At 37.2% G+C, this 20392-nt stretch overlaps 1 protein-coding gene across 6 annotated transcripts in view; it reads right to left on the bottom strand.

Annotated features, from left to right (window-relative positions):
• Positions 1 to 20392, bottom strand: part of RNF19A (ring finger protein 19A, RBR E3 ubiquitin protein ligase) — a 58207-nt gene that overhangs the window by 7856 nt on the left and 29959 nt on the right. For all 6 annotated transcript variants that reach the window (XM_086892075.1, XM_086892006.1, XM_086892200.1 and 3 more), the window contains 4 exons: positions 12746 to 13496; positions 6745 to 6953; positions 4708 to 4852; positions 4026 to 4188 (listed from right to left, as the gene is read on the bottom strand). In XM_086892075.1, coding sequence (XP_086748201.1) covers positions 4026 to 4188; positions 4708 to 4852; positions 6745 to 6953; positions 12746 to 13362 — 1134 coding nt within the window. In that variant the 5' untranslated portion in view covers positions 13363 to 13496. The remainder of the gene's footprint in view (positions 1 to 4025; positions 4189 to 4707; positions 4853 to 6744; positions 6954 to 12745; positions 13497 to 20392) is intronic.

Here is a 20392-nt window from a genome sequence, read left to right as displayed (position 1 = left end):
TTCTGTTTACTGAGAAATCTGCTACCCAAACCTCTTACTGATGGTTCAAATCAGCAATAACTCTGAAATGTGACTGCCTTAAACTCATCTGCCACAAACCCCACATGAACTCAAAAGGCCTTTGAAGATCACTGTTCTAGAGATTTCCCTGTATGTGTTAAATCTGTGTGTTTCCTTTACTCTCTCTCTAGGAACATGGTTTCTCAGAGGTATCCACTACATCTGTCATTATTCTTGGCTATGATATAATTACAAGGGAACAACAGGTATCCTAATGGCTGTCACAAAGCCAAGTTAATCCTCACTCCATCTAAGGAAGATCACAAAAGGTGAGTACACAAGAAGATAATAACAAAAGATGACTTGCATGCCATGCTTTCTAAATTATCATGTTATTGAATGTTGTGCTTTCTAAAATATAATTTCAATTAGAGATTTGGTAGGGTTGTTCTCATTTTGGAATAAATAAAGTCTTTATATTTGTTCAGACAAGGCAGGCAAGGAAAGGGCAGAGAAGGCACTGTGCTTTGTGCAAAGGGAATGCATTTACTTGCTCTGAGGTACATTATACAGAGAGAAATACAGAGTGAGGGAGCACTTGAATATTGAACATGCCTATGGATTAAAAAGGAAGAACTGAACATGAACACTCTAACAGTATGCATGTGTAAGAATTGTAAATCCAGAAAGATTAGGTTTCATGGGGCTCTGAACAATTAGCAGGATTGCCTAAGGCGCTGAATTTTACTGTTATGGACCATTATAACTCCCGAAACAAAAGGCGTAATACAACAAACAGACACCCATAAAGGTTACTGAATTCCTTAAACACAAATAAAGGAATTCCTAAAACAAAAATAAAAGAATGGAAGGAAAAGGTTACAGAATAGAAATTGATTTAAAACATCCAGATAGAAAGTTACACTGATAGAAACTACTATGAAATAAGAAATTTCTGGATATTGACTAAATAATAGAGAAAAACTAAACAAAAATACTAGGCTAGAAGAGAGATTTCAATAAACACAGAAACCTATTAGGTTACAAGACTTATATCTATAAAACCAGAACACTTTCCTCAGTTTCCTCAAGGAAACTATCAAAGCACAAGCACAAACTCTTCCAATGCAAAGGACAGACAGAATGTTGAAAAAGAACAATAAAGCTTCCTTTACCAAAGCAGCAGCAGCATTAAGAAAATAGAAAGTAGGTCAGATTACTATGAATGGGTATAGAAGAACAGCATGAGGATGTTAGGCCAAAATCAGAAAGGTTAAACTTTCTGAGGAGACAAAAAGCAAGGGATATCAAAGTCAAGAAGAAATTATTCTACTAGTACAGTGCTAGTAAGAGGAAGACCAAATTGGATCAATTTGCTGTTTAACAAAAACAAAAGACAGCCAGCAGAACCTGGAGACCTGTTCCTATTTTCTTCTGCTGTCATTGAAGATCAACTGTGAGCCAGACAACTGGTGATGAAGAAGTAAGATCTGTACAAATGCAGCAGATTGAAGTGTACGTACACGAGCTGATCTGAAAAAGATCTCAGCAGGCCAAATTTAAGAGTCATTAATAGTAATTTTTGAAAATTATTATTAGTTGATGTCCAAAAAAAAATCCAGGAAATTGGAAATGGTTAAACAGCAAGGATAATCTTAAAAAGGGTACAAAACAAGAAGCTGAGGAAATAAAAGACCACTCAACAGAACTTTCATTTCCTGAAAACTGGGACCTTGTAGACATCAAAGCAAAGATAGGAAACAAAAAGGTCACACTGATTTTTTTTTTTTCCAAGTATAAATTATGCCAATTTAATTTTCTCCTGTAACAAGATAACTCAGCCTTGAGGATGGGGAGAAACAGATGTCATACACTGCCTAATTAAATTCTTACATTTTTGTATGACACACAAGGATTTATAATGGTCCAAATTTAAAAAAAAAGGATAAGAAAAATCTACTAAGCTTCATGTGAAACTACAGAAAACATGTGAATAGTCATTTTTTGTTTGTACCCAAATTGAGACTCTTCCCCTCCATACTTCTTCCAGGAGATGTGCCTTGGATCCAAGAGTATTGAACATTTTCATTAATGTGGAAGATGGAAGGAAAAGAATGTGTGTGTTGAAATTCAGGCCAATACAATCTGGTACGGTTGCAAGAATGCCAGAATTAACTCCAGTGGTGAGAAGTTGAAGAAATGGTGTGAAATGACAAAATGCAGCTGAAATGGCCTGAAATGACCAGATGCAGCTGAATGGCAACGAGTTCAGGACTACCCATAGGAAGAAGCCAATTGCTTGAATAACCAGTACATGGGAAAGGGTTTATGTTTTAGAGTACACAAAATGAAAATAGCATGTTGTTGAAGAAGAGGTAACTGCTAGTTACTGGCACAGAATCACCCTTTCATTTAACTCAGCAGTAGTAATGCTGCAGCTTCACTGCTGTATTCAAAAGGTGGCATGAACGAGTACAAAGAAATCCAGATGAGGAGAATCAGAAACCTAGTGTCTTCCTGACAGTTTCTCAAGAAAAGCTGCAAGTGCTAGGTTTGTTAAGAATTGACCTAAAATATCATTAAATATATAACAATATATATTGTTATATATAACAATTGTTATATTGTTATATATTGTATATATTGTTATATATAACAATTTTGCATATTGCAAAACAAAAGGATCGGCTGAAGAATACGACAGTAGAAATGTAATGCAAATTCTCTTCCTATACCAATGTTAAAAACAGTAAGTTTTTCTAAGAATACCAAGCTTGAAGGGCCTGTGGGATCGCCATCATGAGATATTTTGAAGTGCCGATATTTGACAGGCGTCACAGAGAAATGACCGCTACATACTGGGGTACAACAGAAATTCTCGTGAGGCTGCCCTCACAGACAAACATCCCCCTGAGACATTAATACATGAAAGGTGCTCTGTGATGGGCTCCTATTCCAAAACATGAGAAAAGTTGATCATGCAAAAGTAATTTGAAAGAGGTAACTGCTGTCTTCTTCCTCTTCTCACTTAGAAGGTTCCAATGACCATACAGGACTAAGCCATAACAGAATAGAATGGCCAAAACCCAACTGCAGCAGAAAGTAGGGTACTTGCTAGAAAGAAAAAGATTAAATAAATACAATGGAAAAGCTGCACCCCTGAACATTTTGTCTAGAGACACGCTCCCCCTTCCCTCCCCAATAAATGCAGAATTATGAGCCTGTGCCAGTCACTGCAAGAATCCATGCTGATAAAAGCAGAAAAACAGATCTTCCAAGCCATCATTTCAAAAAGCCCATTTCCAAAAGATCTAGATAACTTATTGCTATATCCTAAATTATATACAAGAGTTTGTTGATTACTTTATAGTAAATGCTGTTATATTTTTAAGAGGAAATTTATCAACTGCCTTCTGATTAACACGATCATTTCTAGCTCCTTCCCAGAAGTAAAATGAAGAACAGGCTAGCTAGCACTGAACATTGCTCCACATTGGTGGACTGGCCCAAGGCAATTAACAAGCTGCTCAGTATACATGCTTAAATATGTGTATGCACAAACCTAAACTAGCATAATTTTATACTAAAGTTCTGGTAACAATCTGCTTTAAAAAAAAAAAAAAAAAAAAAAATTCCTTTTTGTCTTCCTTGTGCTCTAAAGATTGTTTAATTCTAAGGGACAGAAGAGGAACCAGAGATTAAGACCAGAGCAATTTTGAAAAAGCATTCAGGAGCTTTCATGGCAGGATGTAGAAATTGGAAATTGTTTAGTGTTTTGCTCTGCAGGTTTTAAGAGAACCTAGATTCTTAAAAACACTGCTTTTTGTTCTTGTACAACTTACACAAATATCCTTAAACAAAGCAGGGGTTGGTTTGGTTTTGGTTTGGTTTTTGGAGATTGTTTGGGTTTTTGTTTTGGTTTTCATTTCAGAGGCCAGTTAAGATACCCAACTGAACATAGTACCACCCAAGCCATACAGCAGAAGGTAAAACTGAACCATGCTGGGAGTTGAAGCACTTTTTACCTTACGTCCCACATACACAGGAATTCCAATAATCATAGCAGGAATAGCAATGCCAGCTATTAAGGCAATTCCTACAGGAGCTCCAACGAGTGTCCCTAGTTGCCACAGGATTTTCTTCTTACGGCTCCATGGCTTCTTTCCCCAAAATGTGCAACCTGATGGGCTAATAGAGAGAAATAAGAAAGCTGTAAAGAAACTGTAAATAAATCGAGGTCCTTATACACTACAGAACATTTCTTAGGTTACAAAATTATTGTCCTTAGGTTCAAGTTACAGATGTAATATCAGCAGTTATTTCTTCAGATTTTGCTTTTGCTTTGAGATCGTATTTTGCAATTTAACAAGAAGCATATTGCTACACACCAATCTATGGCTCACAGTAACGTGTATAATCAGAACTTCTGCATTGCGTAATACCAAGACAATACAGCTGTATTAAGACATCAGTAAAAAGAGTGTGTTAATCTAAAATACTTGATTTGTACTAAGAACATGTTACATGCATAAAATTTACAAAATATTTTTAAAAATACATGTAATGAAATTACTTAATTCTCAGATATTAGTACTTCAACTACTCCAAGAGGAAGAAAGCCAGACTTAGAGCACTTGGGAATCTCCTTCTAAATACTTGAGAAAACAAATTACCAACCACACAGAATTGGGGTTTTTTTAAACATACCTTAAATAATGTAAATCTGAGATCTCTTTCATACATAGCCAACAGAATTCACAGCCACAGACAGCACATGTCATATGATTGCAGCTTCCATCATTCATTTTTATTATATAAGCAGCACAGCGTGGGCATGGCTTTATGTCATCAGCTGTTTAAAAATGAATATTAAAATTATATCAGTTCCTTAGACAAGCAAATATAATCACAATGCAGACATACATTTGGGAAAACTGACTGAACCATTATCTGAAATAAGGTTGCTTTACAAATCTTCATTTGGCTATGGCTTGGCATCAAATTTGTTTTTACAAACCCTGGACCGAGCAAACCTAATGAAAACAAGGTGTATTAGACCACATTCAAGTAATTGAATAGTTAATGCATACTCTCTATTCAAGGATTTTCTAAGCTTAATGAAATTTATATTAGATTCTGACATTAAATATGTATGCTAACACAGGACTGATAATATGGTCTCTTTAAATATAATCCTCTTTTACATTTCACGCTGAATCTTCTACTTGAATATTCAGTCTCCACTCTTTTATGGTATCTTAAATCCATCTCCCCATTCACATTAATGTACTTCTTTAGTATCGCCAGCCTCTTCTGAAGTCCTTTTCAAAGCCCTACTTTATACTTACTCCCTAAAAAATTATAGTGTAGCAGAAGAAAACTCTGGAGAATCTTCGTGTTCCCAAGTCAAATATGGAAAAATGAGGTTAAGTAACCAGCTCTGTCAAACAAGAGGTCATTGAGCAACAGTGAAATACACACACACCCCACAGTTGTGATTTGCACTCCTGTTTAGCACCTGCACTTTAGGAAAAGCTATTTATTCACAGCAGCAGAAATACCTTGCTGCTCCTAGCGCAGAACTCCAAGTTTACTGCCTTGGTGCTACTAGGTGGGACAAAGGGAAAGGAGAGCTCATACTTGATAGAAAGAATACCTAAAGAGGTGCAGAACCAGCAGAAAAGCATACCTCTACCAACCTCAGTGCACAAGGAGTAAGCAGCTGAAAGGATTCATTAGCTACTCTCACATGGGAGCACATGTACAGCCTACAGGGCAGAAAGTAAACAGAGCAAGTTCTTCAGCACAGGAAAGGCAGAACTACTGCTCTTAAGGCTGAAAGGAATTGAAAGGATAAGGAAAGGAGCTGGTGTGCTAATTTATTTAGCTTATTTTCAAATTTATTTGAGAGCTAGAGCAAGATGCCAAATTTTAGGGCAAGATGGGATGCATTGTTAAAATAAGCCAGTGCGAACTACAAATTAGAGACTCTCAAGTCTGGGGCTGGATTGGAGAAAAACAGCTCTAACTACAAGGTGCAAGTGAGACACTTTACCCCAAATATCTACCTTGCTTGTTCAGGCAGAGACAAAAGCTGCCAAATAAATCAAGAGTTTGGTGTAATTCAGAGCCAGTTCATATCAACAGCAGACTGAAATCCTGATGTGCTAAACACTACTCTGAATAGTTTATTCTCTCTCTTTTTATTGCGAGTTACAAACAAACTCAGCTTTAAGAGATAGAATTGTTTGGCTCCTGGTAAACACGACAGATGAGCATTTCCTTGAAAAGTAGAAAGCAGTACTAACAAAGATGTAAAACATCAGATCTGGCATCAGAGTAACAGTCTTTTTGAAAACAGAAAATCAGTGGTTACCAGTTCTAACAGCTGGGAAATTTCACCTACAGTGGAGAAAACAAGTGTACTAAGTGACACAACTAAAACAATCAACATGCTAAATGTGGGATGCCTTGCAGCAAGTTAATTTGATTACACATTTTTCAACTACAAAGAACTTAAAATGATGACAAGCTTTTAAGACTTAAGTCAGATGTTCTGACAGAGTACTTCAAAGCGTAGCATTTAAAATTTTAATTCAAATTTAGAATTGTTATTTTATGTTTCTGAAAGACAAAGCATCTAGTATCTATATATCATGTCACTATTCCATTCTTTCCTCATCTAGGGTTAAATTGTGCACATGTATAGAAGAAATGTTTTACAGACACCCCAGTCACAAATACCTGCTGCTCCAGATTCCTGGCTGTAACTGATAGATGAAGAACGAAGCGTTCTCAGGCGCAGACTCTGAGCTCTCTCCTGGCGAGCAGCATCGCAGGTCTGGTTGGGATGCCAGATTTGCTTACAGTGGTAGCAAAACTCAGTTCCACAACCTTCTCGTCCACATGTCAGTTTGGGGCAGCTGGCACATCCAAACGCGATCACAGCGTATCTTCAACAATCAAGAGGGACAAGAGAGAATTTTGTTAATAAAACCAGTTCTAAATATAGAACAAAGCTGACTAGACAGCTGCCAGAGCAGCTGAAGCAGGTACAAAGTCAGTGGACATCAGGAGCTGCCTACTTCCTTCAGGAGGTGGCCAGCACCGGTTCCTGAACACCTCTCTCCACAGCTCTACTGCCATTGCATTAGATTAAGATTGTACAGAAATACTATAATCACTGCAACACTCACTCGCCTTTACTCCATGAAGTACTCAAATATAATGTACTTAAAGCTGAATGCAATATTGTAAGGTTTCCAGTCACCAAGAAACCACAGGCTACAAGAGAGGGACAATAAACCCAAAAAAGGTGTTTAAGCAATTAGGAAAAGTTATCGTTTCAGAAGTGTCCTAGTCACTATAGGCTCGTCTTAGGTTGACCCTGTCCAAGAAGGAGGATCCCTGCTAAGTGATCTGCAGTGTAACCTACAGCTGTAAAGACATCTCATTTGGCACTGCAAGACATTTTAGGATTTTGCTAGTTGCCTTTCACCATGAATATCACTGCTTACTTTAAATAGATGTTTGTTAACTCTTTGTATTTTAAAATGTCAAAACAACAAAGTATTTTATAAAATGGATTTTGGTTTCTCAATAATTAAGGTATTTTTAAAAATATATTTCAAACATAAATGCAAAAGTTGCTAAGAGTTCAGGCCTCAATGCCACCTTTACTCTGACAATACTACAGAGCAAAACACCTCCAAGAATGCTGAGACCTACAAAACTGAGTTACACTAATTTGTAATCAGACACCACATGAACAGTTCTATACAATGAGAGCTGAAGTTAAACTATTCCTTCATTAGACCTGCATTTCAAAGTTCACATGATATAAACACAATGTGTTTATATTAACAGTAATACAAACATATGTATACATGTTTACTAATTCATACCCATTGTAGCTTTTTCCAATGACTTTATGCAATTGCTTTCTTTTAAATATAAAATACTAACTCTACTGGTATGAACATTCAAAACAGATGTATGCTTTTATTCACATGAGCAGGGTCCCTGCGTAGACTTCAACAGATTTATAAATGCAACAAAACTTAAGCTTCTGTCTGTTGAAATGAATGTAATTTTATTCTAAAAGACTGTTTACTTTTAGCCCCTGTCCATTTTATAGCAGTTGCATAAATTAACTCAAAATATTCTTTATTAGTAATGATACTTTTAAAATATTCCCACTCACAAGCCTATCTTAAAATTTAGCTATTTTTATTTACATAGCTAGATCTGAAACTCTGCAAAATTAATGCAAATCCTATCCCTTCCATTATTGTTTTAAAACAGCATATTTGATGTTTCTACTGAGGAAATCTTGTAAACAAATAGGACTTTCAATGTTTAACTTACAGATGATGCAGTTACAAATGAGATACATGCTTGTCTGTTTACAAATATTTCTTGCTTTCCAAGTAGAGATTTATTTCAATAATTGCTAGACTCTTCTATATTGCTGCCAAGTTAATCAGCTTCATTTCCCCCACTTTCTGCAAACTGAAGAGATAATTGCTTTGCATGTACACAAAGAGACTCTGATCCAAACATTTCTTCAACATACAAGGATACATTCACAGCTTGCTAATGTTAGACCAAAAAAATCTCAAGTCTAAGACACAGAATAAACTATCAATTTATATCCTGCTGCCTTCCTATCACTAGTAAAGCATGGGCATATCCCTGAAAGCATGCCCTAATTGGGACGGATGTATTTGGCACACCTTTAGAAAGTAACTTTTTAGACCAGTTTAAACTGTACAGGATTACAAGTTTAATTTTAACATCTGCATTCTTTTTAAAGGAGATGTGAAAGCCTGAAGTCCTTGTTTAGGCTGAGAAAAGGGACAATCAACTGAACTCAAAGTAATACCCACTAAAACAAAAACCAGAGGCAGTGAGCAATTAATTGAAAGCTGCACAGTGAAAAGATGGATCAAGAAACTGTATTCTTGCATGATCTGCTTTTTGCTTGATAAAGGTATTATAATTTAGGAATCACTGCTCTCTTCTAATGATGTCAGCAACACAATTTCAGAGCAAAACCATTAAATAATTCAAACAGAAGAAAAGACAGAACACATTTGGAATATTGATTCAGTAATGCTTGTTAAAATTACACTGGAGAACTGGTATGAAAAACAGAATGTAAAGATATTGTCTAGGAGAAGGTTCATGAGGTTTCCCATCAGTGCTCCTTCCCCAGGGAAGGATAACCTATGTGACAGCATCTCCTTATCAAGCCACTGCTGGTCCAGACTTGTACAGTGTTTCAGGCAGTGTTTCAGGTAACAACCACAACTGGGATGCATTTGAGCTTGCAACAGAAGCTGCGGATGAAGCAGCCCAGGGTCAGAAAGTCAGTGGTGCCAGTGGCATGCACCATTCTGGCACTGGGATGCTCTAGTGCAGGACACCCCTCAGCTCAGGCAGCCCATCCAGGGCTGAGCTGCTGCAGCAGAGGTTCTCCTCCAAACTGATCTGCAGTTCTGCTGTTGGGAGGGTATGAAATTCTCCACTGTGACAGAGGTAATAACAATACACTTGGTAATGTAGATAACTTTGTTTCAAGATCATGTTTTGCTGTACCTAGGACTTGTTTTTACCCCAACAGAGCTGAAACAGAGAGGAAAAATAATTTTTTACTTCTCAACTATTAATTGTTGTTTCCTTAGAACCTAGGAGACCAATGATGCAAAAAAACAAAAACAAAACCCAGTCTTTTAACAGACTGATCTAGTCTCCCTCCATTTTTTCATTTCAGGGATCAAAGTTTTTATAATTATTTGCTCTTTATCTGATCTAGATTTTTGACTTAGTGTGATGCCTGAACCCTGAAACAATACTACAAAGGGTGCTTGATCAATGCTGAGAAGAGCTGAAGTACTGTTGTGCACCATCCATTTTTTACCTATTTGTGCAGTAATTTTTTCCTACCAAAATGCTCCATTTCACACCAATTTCCTATTTATTACAGTACTTGTTTCTAAACTTAACTTCAGGAAATTATGCTACCCTATGAAGTTATTTTACCTCTCGTACTTTGGGGTTAATTGCAAATTTAGTAAATGCATTCCATCCAGCTCCTTCATGAAATATTTGATCCATGCTAAAAGGTCATAGCCCTAATGCATTCAGTCAGTACTACATTTCAAAAACTGCTCAGAAAAAGAAAGAAAAACCCTCAGCTTTAATTGCATATTGTACAACTGGATTAGCTGCCAAAGCAATTAGAAACTGTGACTACTGTTGCACCATATAACTATTAGAGCAAATGCCTGCTGATCTGAAGTTGTGTGTACCGTATGTCATGCGTCACCTCTGAACAGCATTTGTTAGCAAAGGCTCTTCTGTGGAAATCTGAGTAGTGTTTGCTTTCCTAAACCTCACACCTGTACAGTTTCTTTCCTCATCTTTCTGCTAAACTCCACCACAATATCAAATCCCCATTGTTACTTTCCACACCACTCCCACTTCTTCCTACCTCCCTCTGTGTGCCTTCCCTCAGTTGGGCACATACAGACTTGTCAGACAGTGCTGTGGTGGCTGCCTGAAAGCCAAATTAAAAAATGTAACTGGAGGATTCCTACACAGGTACTACTCTTGCTGGAAGCACTACTGATGGTCTTTCTGCAGTTAAAGCAGTATGCTCTTTCCCCTAAATCACTTAGATTAACTTTTGCTGAATTCTCAATGCCTGCTATCTAAGGGTTCTGAAGGTTTCAAAACAATCAGGAGAAGGATGGGAAAAAGACAAAACATGATTGCAAGAGCTCTTGTTTGTTTAGCAAGACAACCAGAATCAATGACCCTCCTGAGAAGTACCCAAGTAGACAACTTTATTCCACTTCAAACTAGTAATGAGAATTCAGTGAGGAGGCACTATCTGTGCATTAAAAGCAGAATTCATCTATCACTGTGAAGCATTTCCCTGCCACTTTAAGTATATTAGAAAAAATAACGGTATCAAAAGTACAACATAAGGCTGCCCATGCAGTGCAAGTTTGTTCCCTTCACACAGATATTGGCAGAGTTTATCTGCCTTGCAATATACTGTATTTTCCACAGGACTGCCCTCCAGAGTATGAAGCATGCAACAAGCAGTTCTGGAGAAATGACTGAAATACTTGCTGCACACCAAGGCATTGCTGTGGTCCCACATGACTGCATCGAACTTTAACTTTGCTCTGAAGACCCACTTTTTATTTTTATAATGGTGAAACCATAGCAATTATCATCACAGTTTGTGACCACTAAAAGATACTTAGGATTTTTCTTTTTTAAACAGATAAGAAAACTGAAGCATAAAAACCAACACAGGTTAAAAAAATCTGCCTTAGACTGCTTAATTAGTACTAAAAATGTATCTGAAACACTGAAACATGGTTTAATAGAAAATAGTTTGACAAGTCTTAAACACTTCTCAGCTTGAATAACTGTTTTTAACACAAAAACTCAGGGCAAAGCACACTTCTGCCTACCAAATAATACCTTCTAGTGGTTGTTTTCTTTTGCAGTACCAAAATATTAAGAGTAAACTGTACTGGCTTTGTCCATATGACTTTGTTACGAGCTCATGCAACCAAAACATCCCTCAAGTTATTTTCCTTCTGTTGTCAAACTATGCCAGAGCAATGCCATCCACTTTGGACTGGATATGAAACCTTTCCAGTCCCTGCTTTTGACATTAGCAAATTCTGTTTCTTTCAAAGTATGAAAGCAAAACTGTATTTGAAATAAGTCCTAAACATTAAGCACCTGGTTATCAATATTGGAGTTATTTAATCTACCAGTAATTTAATCTACTTACTACCAGTAAGTTCTATCTTGCTTGTTTTCCTGCAACATTCTTCCTTTTCTTCGTTCTACTTATTGCTCATCTGTGAGGCTTTGAAACAGAGCTGTCAGCCTCTGAGTTTTTAGTGTGCACTGCACATCTGGATTGCAGCCATGCCTACAATCTTTAAGCAGTATCATAACACAATCTCTAAAAAAGCAGCTTGCTAGAGAATGACACACCAGCAGCACAAAAGCATGATGAGCTGCTGCTCAGTGGTGTTCAGCCTACTTAGAATTCAGCACGGTTTCAGAACTGTTTAAAGTATTAAAGCAAAGTTAAAACATTACGTTCCCCACATAATAAGCAGGAACAAGCTGATTATCCTACATCAGAATCCTGCTGACAGGCAACAAGTGCTGTCTCAACCAGCCACAAGATGGAAGATATCTGAAGCAGGAGAGGCCTTTTAATCCAAATAAAAGCTTAAATCATTTTTCACAGTTAAAAAGTCAAATTACCCACTATGTTTTAACAAATTAAGTTAGTCACCAAATTTTCAATTGTCTTTAGTCTGAGCTTTGTACCATTGCCTTGGCAGTGCAACATCTAAATTTCTTTTGCTTGCTGTAAATAAATGGCAGGTATCTACCAATAAAAGTTGCTTGACATTGCTGAAATTCCCTCTGTGCAGAAAAAAAAAAAAAAACCTACTTGAGAAAGCATTTTATTTTGGAAGGTGGATGTGGCTTGGAGTAGTTCTTGTTTTTGTTTTCATTTTCATTTATTTTGATTTCTTGTCTTTTTTTTAACTAAAGAGAATTCTGCCTGCTACCTACTCCTACAACTATAACAAGTGTAACAACGCTAAAGCAAGTAACTTTTTAAAAATCATAATGCTATGAAAATTATGTATTTACACTGTCACTTTTTTGCAAATATAGGAAAAATACATACCCACAATCTGGAGCTGGGCACCACCTACAATCAGGATCTGCAACCAGCCATCGCCTAAGCATAAACTCTTCATATTTTTCCATCAAGATGTCATCATTTAATATCAAACGAATATCATGAGGATTAAAACGTTCTGAGCATTCTGGGCAGCTAATATTAACTCTGCTCTCAGAGATTTCTATCCGGAGATACTGACGCAAGCAATCCACACAAGATCTATGGTGACAAGTCATTATCTCTGGGAACCTGTCCTTGGAGTGCCGCAAAAGGCACAAGGGGCATTCCATGAAGTCTCCACTTGGTTTGCTGCTAGAGGTTGTTCCATTATCAGACGAGGTACATGTGGAGAAAACAGAGTTCTTGTCTGTACACATTTCTGAATGAATGCTTTCAATACTTGCAATTCCATCAACACCTCCATTTAAATCCCTTGACTTGCGTTTCGTGTCTTTTTTTCTCCGAAAAAGTGAGCCCAATGAAATTCTTCTTTTCTTTGGTGCCTTTTTAACTGATGGCAAGCTCACAGAGGAAGCAGAAGACTGCAGGTCCCGATCAGAGCCCATTTGCCGATGTAAACTCATGTCTAGGTCACTCATGAGAAAAAGGTTAAATTTCATATACAATCCTAATCATTTTCAAAGATCAAATAGAGGCAGAGGATACAGGCATATTATTATGTAATCCAGTTTGAGAGTCTTCATGCAGAAAATTCACATATATTTGATTCCAGCAAATTCTTCAGAAGAATTCCCTGTATTAGGAGGAGAGATGAAAAAAAAAGCAGGATTAGAATCACAACTATCACTATTGGTTCTGAAAGGTCACAGCACTCTAGTGACCTGTTATTCCTATTACTACCATCTTTTCCTCACCATCTGACCTAATACCTCTTTCTGTCAACTTTTTCTAGCCTTCACATCCTTCTTATCTTAACAAGCCTGAAATTTCCTTCTGGTCAAGGACTATCTTTGTTACACTTAATCAGTGCAGAGAACGGCATCTGCACTCCCCTGCTCCCCCAAGAGAAATAGAGTGTGTGCATGTGCTGATGCATGTGTAGAAATTACCAGAACTCAAGGCGACAACTAAGTAAATCTGCATGTTCTTCTATAAAGCTTAGCAACAGGCTTACAGCATTAGAGACTTTTCTGTTTTCTCTACCTTTCATTTTCTGCACATGTGATAAGGTCAAGTATAAATCAAATACAGTTAGTTAAAAGAAAGATTTCTCAGTGTTTTTTTAACCATTTAGACTGACAGCAGAAATTAAATCACTGTGGCTAAACAACTGAAGATATTCTCAGAATCTGAGGGTTCTCAGAGATGTATGCATATTTATAGCATAAGGCATCTGAATATTTCAGGCAGCAGAGCTGCAGAGTAAGTGACAGCCAACACTGCTTGATTATATAGAAGCTGAAGGGCACAGCAAAGACTACAGTTAAGGTAACAACATTTGAATTTTTTATCAGATGCATTTCTGTAAGAAATAAAAAAAAAAAAAAAGAAGAAAAAAAAGTCCCCAAACCAGATTCCCATCACATATCAAGCTTCAGTTATTACCTACGTACAAGATGACACCAAGGATTTCTTTCCATTCTCTGCTGCTTAACTGATTGGACAGTGAGAAGAGAGAAAGAACTCTTCATATTTTCCTCTGTCAGAGGAAAAAGCAGCAAATTATCTCCAACCAAAACCACTACGCTCTACCCAAACATGCAACTATTCCCACTTCTTGGAAGCTACAAGGGAATTTTTTTTAACTTTTGGTGAACTGCATCTATAACAGAAGAATGAGAAGGCATTTCTTATGTGACACCAGCGATGCAAAGCTGCATGCAAAACTACTGCCAGCGTCCTTTCTTTCCTCGGTGTTTCCCAACTGATCCCCCAGAGAGGTGTGAATGGGTTTCCATGACCTCACCAAAAGATAAAATCAGAAACTGGATACTAAAACTAAGTCCAAAGGTAGAAACAAAGGAATGTAGAGATTAATGCCTCTGTTTATAAGAGCTAAGCAGTCTGCACACCCATTAGAGACGGGCACAAATCCAAACACGTGCTGTAGTCTCCGGAATGGGATTACTGAACTGCTTGGGTCAAGACTAGGGAAGTTTCAGCGGACGGCTGACCAGCAGCGGAAACAGGAATCCCTCTCCAAAGAGGAAACACAGAAATAGCCCACAGGCTGTCCATCTCACCAGAGCAATGCTTGCAGCAGAACCACTGCTGGGCCCTCCTCACACCACCATAGGTAGGTGGTCAGTATGTACCAGCAGGTGGCCAAGACAACACTATTATGTTTAGACCATCACCCAGTATATGGTAGTGCTCCACAAGAACACTACCTTCCTCAAGTGTAAATATTAAAGAGAAAAAAGGAAAAAATAATCCCAACCCCACACAAAAACCCCAACCAAAAAAACTGTACATCTCCTGGTTTTGATAAAAAGAGGTCTTATACTTTGAACCCCTAGAGGTTTTTTTAAGAATTAAAAAGCCACCATATTCTGTTTTTCAAATGGTGAATTATTAGTGCTTTCTTCTTTCCTCTTTTTTTTCTAATAAAGTTAAATCATACCACTGCGAACATATTAAAAAAAAATAATCTTAGCTTACTCTCAAAGTCTAAAATAAAGAGTCTAAATACTTCAAGAACATAAAATATTCTTTCTTCCCTCCTAGGGGAACATTTTTAGTCATAAAATCTATCTTGGATGCTTTACCTGCTCCTGTTCCCAAAACAAATTTAATTATTTTGCAGCCGCTGTTTCTCATTAAATGAACTAAAACATTCCCTGATCTAAAAAAAAAATAATAAAAAAAAAAATTAAACTGAAAAGAACTGCTCCATAATTTTGACAGAAGAAGACATCCTTCTCTCAAGATCTTGGTATTGTGTTATATCATAGATAGACAACAGGTAGACCATGTCTGAAACATACTACAGATACAGTCCATTGCTGACAATTAAGTTTATATGCTTAGAAGTGCAAGAATAACCTTAAAAACATTTTTATAATTTGATAATTACTAACATTGGTATGTTCACACAGAAACTATCAGGGCAGTGGAAAGCACCAACCTCCTAACTTAGGAGAGTTCATGAACAAGGTGAACAGCAAGCAAAGCATTCATTTCAGGCAAAAAGTCTGTTGTTTTTTTCGATTGGGGTGGGGGGGGGGGAAAGGGGTTGTTTTTGTTTGTTTTTAAGAATCAAGTAGAAAAAGGTAGGAAGTAAACACAGTAACACAGCCAAGTCTATGACTACAGGCCTTCCCCTCCTCCCTTTCTCTGGAGAGGAAAGAATGTGTATTACAGCATTTCTGCCAGTTCCAACAGATGTACAAAATCAAGAAATAGCAGTTCTGGTGATGAACTAGTTTTACTTTTTTTCTTTTTAAATAAACAAAGATTCTCCCATGCTGTAAAAAAAGAGACCAGTACATCCCATAGCGCTCTCTGCATAATAGGATCTGATAAGCAGTCTCTCTAAAATAGCAGACTGCTCTTCTAAGAAAAATTTGACAGGATTTTTGAAAAGAAAAGTTGCCAGTTATTTCAGACAATCATCAATTATGCTCTTTATATTTAAATGCATAAAACTAGTTTTAAAAATCAAGCTCTTCCTTATATAGTAATTTTGGACTGACATTCTAGTGACGCTCCAAGATGACTTTGCTTAAGTGAAAAAATTCAGTAGATGATTTATTAGAGGAAAAAATGAAGACAAATGTTACAATGCTAATAATGATCAGAACTGTACAAAACCATAAAAGCTTTACTAGCGCAATCTGGAGCACAGGCCAGTTCTCATGTTGCCCAACCCAAAACAGTATCTGCATGTTTCTGCTGATAAAAAGAAGTAAAAAAAACTTGATTCTGTGCAGCCAGAGAACACAATGCCATATTATTCCAGTAACGAGCCCACATGAAGGGGATATGCTGTGTGCAAACTGAAGCTCTGAAATCCAACTACTTGAAATGAGCTGAGACATACAAACCATGGTTATAATAATAATCTGATTTTGAAGCAACATATATTGCAGATTTGCATTACTTTCACTGACCAGTATGAACTCTGTCAACACAAAGAAGAAACTAATATGGGCAACAAAAAGCAAACAGAAAAAACAGAGAGTATAAATTCTCAAACTTTTAATTTCACCACTGTTCTCAACATTTCCTCAAAAGCACTTACTGACTACAGAAAAAACATATTTCTGGCTTCCCACCATGCCCAAAGCCCTACCACAAATCCGAATTCCAGCCGTGCTTTGCATTCTGCTCGTGCCATAGACTTACCACAAAACACCAGTTGCCACAGCACAAACACACCTTGTCACCTGAAGATGCATAAATGACATTTACAGTTGCAACTCACCTAAAGCTCAGTATTAAGCTGTTATCTGTTCCTTCTGCTACCCTGCCTGAACTATTTGCTAGACAAACCTAATGAGCATCCAGCTAAATTCCTTCAATAGTTTTTTTTGACCATGCTCCTTTAAGTAAATGCTATTGCTGACCATATAATGGAGGGAGATGGAAAGGAAACGGGAATAATCTTCAAAGGGAGAAGATTTCAACTCAAGAGATGAGTGGGGTGATGAGTATCTTCTAATATGGCTCTCCATGGAACAATCTTTGCTGTTCTCATCAATTTCAAAACACTCCGGAAATGCCCTAAGTGCAGCTGAGAATAACCCTGTTAATTTTGCAAGAACAGAGTGACAAACACCTACCTCCACAAACAGCTGCTAGGGGAGATTAGCTCCCTCATGCTCCAAACACATCAGAGGCACAAGCTCAGCATGCTGCCTGCTCTTCCATTACACATTCAATCTGGTGTACAGGGGCAAAAAAAACACTTTGCCATCAAGACAAACAGCTTCACACGTGTTTGCAAAACAAAGGCAGGCTTAAACATCAGTGTAGGAAAGGAGAAAACCCACCATAAACATAGATGTAACTACATCCTCACTAAAGTACCTTAAATATTCCCTCATGTAATTGGAGTTTAAATGGCAAATCTAGACTTCTGTTTCAAACAAACTCTCTCCATCTTAGGCATTTGCTCCTCCAATGATTTAACCAAGTGCCAACTCTGTTAGCATACTGAAAGCTACTTCTTGATTAAAACTGACTCTTAATAGCTTCCTTTCTGACATCTTCAATTCCCAACATCTATGCTCTCTAGCTGCTTTCTAAAATGCACTGATCCAGCTTAAAGAGTGCTGTAAAAAAAACCTTCAGAGCTTGAATTTCAACCACCATCACAGATAATTTCTGCTTCCCTCTTCCAATGAGCATCTCCTGTCAATCACACAGCACCCTAAAATTTCTAAGCTGTGATGTCCTTAACATAGAAGTATCTATAATTACCTAAAAGAGGCATCAAAAACAAATTTTCCTTTTCATTTAATCCATGATCTAAGACCTACAGACATAGTGGAATAAAATGTAAAATAAAAATATGCAAAAGGTGAAGCTACTAAATGAAATACCAATGCACAGGATTTTGAAATGGCAAACAAGTACCTCATTACAATGGCCATTCTTTAAATGTCAGCTCATTCCACAACAGTTTTTAAAACAGGCGTAAAAATACAAACACATTTTCCTGAGTATTTCTAAAAGAATATACCCCTACTCGCTTTTCACATGACTCAGGTTCAAGTATACATCTGGCATTGCTGATTTAAAAGAGTGATGAGCAGCCTGGAAAAGTTTAACATCTTTCACAAGTTAAAATTTTGACATCTATGTGCTCCTGCAATACTCTGTCCCATTAAAAACATCTCACCATAGTCATGTCAATGCACATGATGTCAGGGCATGTTAGGACTGTTATTTGGTTTTATTACAGATGATTAAGTACAAACAGAACCAACACTTTGCAACTTGGAAGAAAACAGAGGGAAATTATGTCGAAACAACAAAGGTTCTGGCAGAACTTTTGTATGCACTAAGATGAAAAATAAAATCCTTTAATGGTAACATGATGCAGCATATTGTGTTAGGCAAATGCATACTGTGCTGGTGAAAAGCTTAACTGCAACAATTAGCAGAATACCTTTATGATTCCTTCAGTATACTTCCCTTCATAATATAAGATCAAGAATACCAGCATTTTCCATGTAGTGTTTAAGAGACTTCAACTTAATTTGTGTGGCATTTTTTATGTCTTCTAACTTTGATTTCTAATAAAAGGTGAAATTAAGGGGTTGATGGTATTAGTATTAAACTGAAAAGTTAATTCTACAAAAGGAAGTTAACAAATTTGTATCAGAAGATTTCTCAAGCTTTTAACACAAATTCAGGTATACAGATACTTATTAAATATTTACAGTGATTTGTTACAATATGACATACAGGATGCAAAAAAATTCATCAAAGCCTCTTAGATAATTTACTTAAATCAAACTGAACCACGTAAAACTAAACATACGCTCATGTAAATTTTACTTCATTATGACTTTTCTCCTTCAAAGAAGGGCACCAGTATGGCAATTTACATGTTATGGAAGTAAGTCTCATCTTTCAGATATTTTTGCTTCTACTTTCTATCCTGCTTTGTTCTAAGAGCCACATATGTGAATATGTTTCTTAAAGCATAAAGAACATTTATTAAAAGGGTTACTGGAGTTGCTCCTACTACTAGTAAATCCTTTTCAGAGTGAAAATCACTTGATCATTTAGTTAACTACATCTCATTTCTTTATGCTTACAATGGACTATTGATAGCTGCAGAGGCCGTTATTCCAAAAACAGAATTCCCAAATCCACAATTAAGTTTTTGAAAAACCTCTAAAAATTTGCCATATCAAGACTTAAAACTTCACGTATCATCTTTAAATGACAGAAAAACAGCTGCAGTGAAATAATACCACTTCCTTAATTTACGTAAATCCAAAAGACTGGCAGCAGAGTTCCCAGCAAGTACCACACCGAGCATTCACTCACTAATTTCACGTTGGAGCTCACAGTATCTCAGTGAAGGTGCTGACAAGATCTGGGACATGCCCATATCAGCACAGTAAGCAAAACAGAGTAGGGCCCTTATCCCTAATTTGAGAGGAAGTCAAACTCTGGACTAAGCCAGCTTGGCACATGAAGGCCATTAGACCAGTGACAAGTGAGGAACAAGGGGTCTTCCAGGAGCAATAGGAGTTGCTTTAACATATGGAAGTTCCTACAATGCAGAGTCAGTTTACTTTAGGGAAAGTCTTCTAATAATTAGTCTCTCCTGACTTCTTATGGGGAGATTTAGGTTAGATGTCAGGAGGAAATTCTTTACTCAGAGCATAGTGAGGCACTGGCACAAATTGCCCAGAGAAGCTATGGATGCCCCATTCCTGGAAGTGTTCTAGGCCAGGCTGGATGGGACCCTGACCAGCCTCATCTAGTGGGTGGTATCCCTGCTCTTCAGGCCAGGGGGGTTGGAACAAGATGATCTTTAACATCCCTTTCAACCCACATAATTCTATGACTTGATGTTATTAAAAACCTCTGATATTCATGGATACTATCATACAAGAATTAAGAGAAAAGCATTTGTGAGGCAGAGATTAAATTATCTCTACTGCACTGTTACTATGTCTCAGTTTGTTCTGACTGCACTTTATTTTTCCTTAAGGTCCTGTGTCA

The sequence above is a fragment of the Cyanistes caeruleus genome, chromosome 1, assembly GCF_971803275.1.
Source record: "Cyanistes caeruleus chromosome 1, bCyaCae1.hap1.1, whole genome shotgun sequence".
Classification (NCBI taxonomy): Eukaryota; Metazoa; Chordata; class Aves; order Passeriformes; family Paridae; genus Cyanistes; species Cyanistes caeruleus.
Note: the sequence above shows the minus strand (reverse complement) of the source record. Positions and strands in the feature narration are given on the sequence as shown.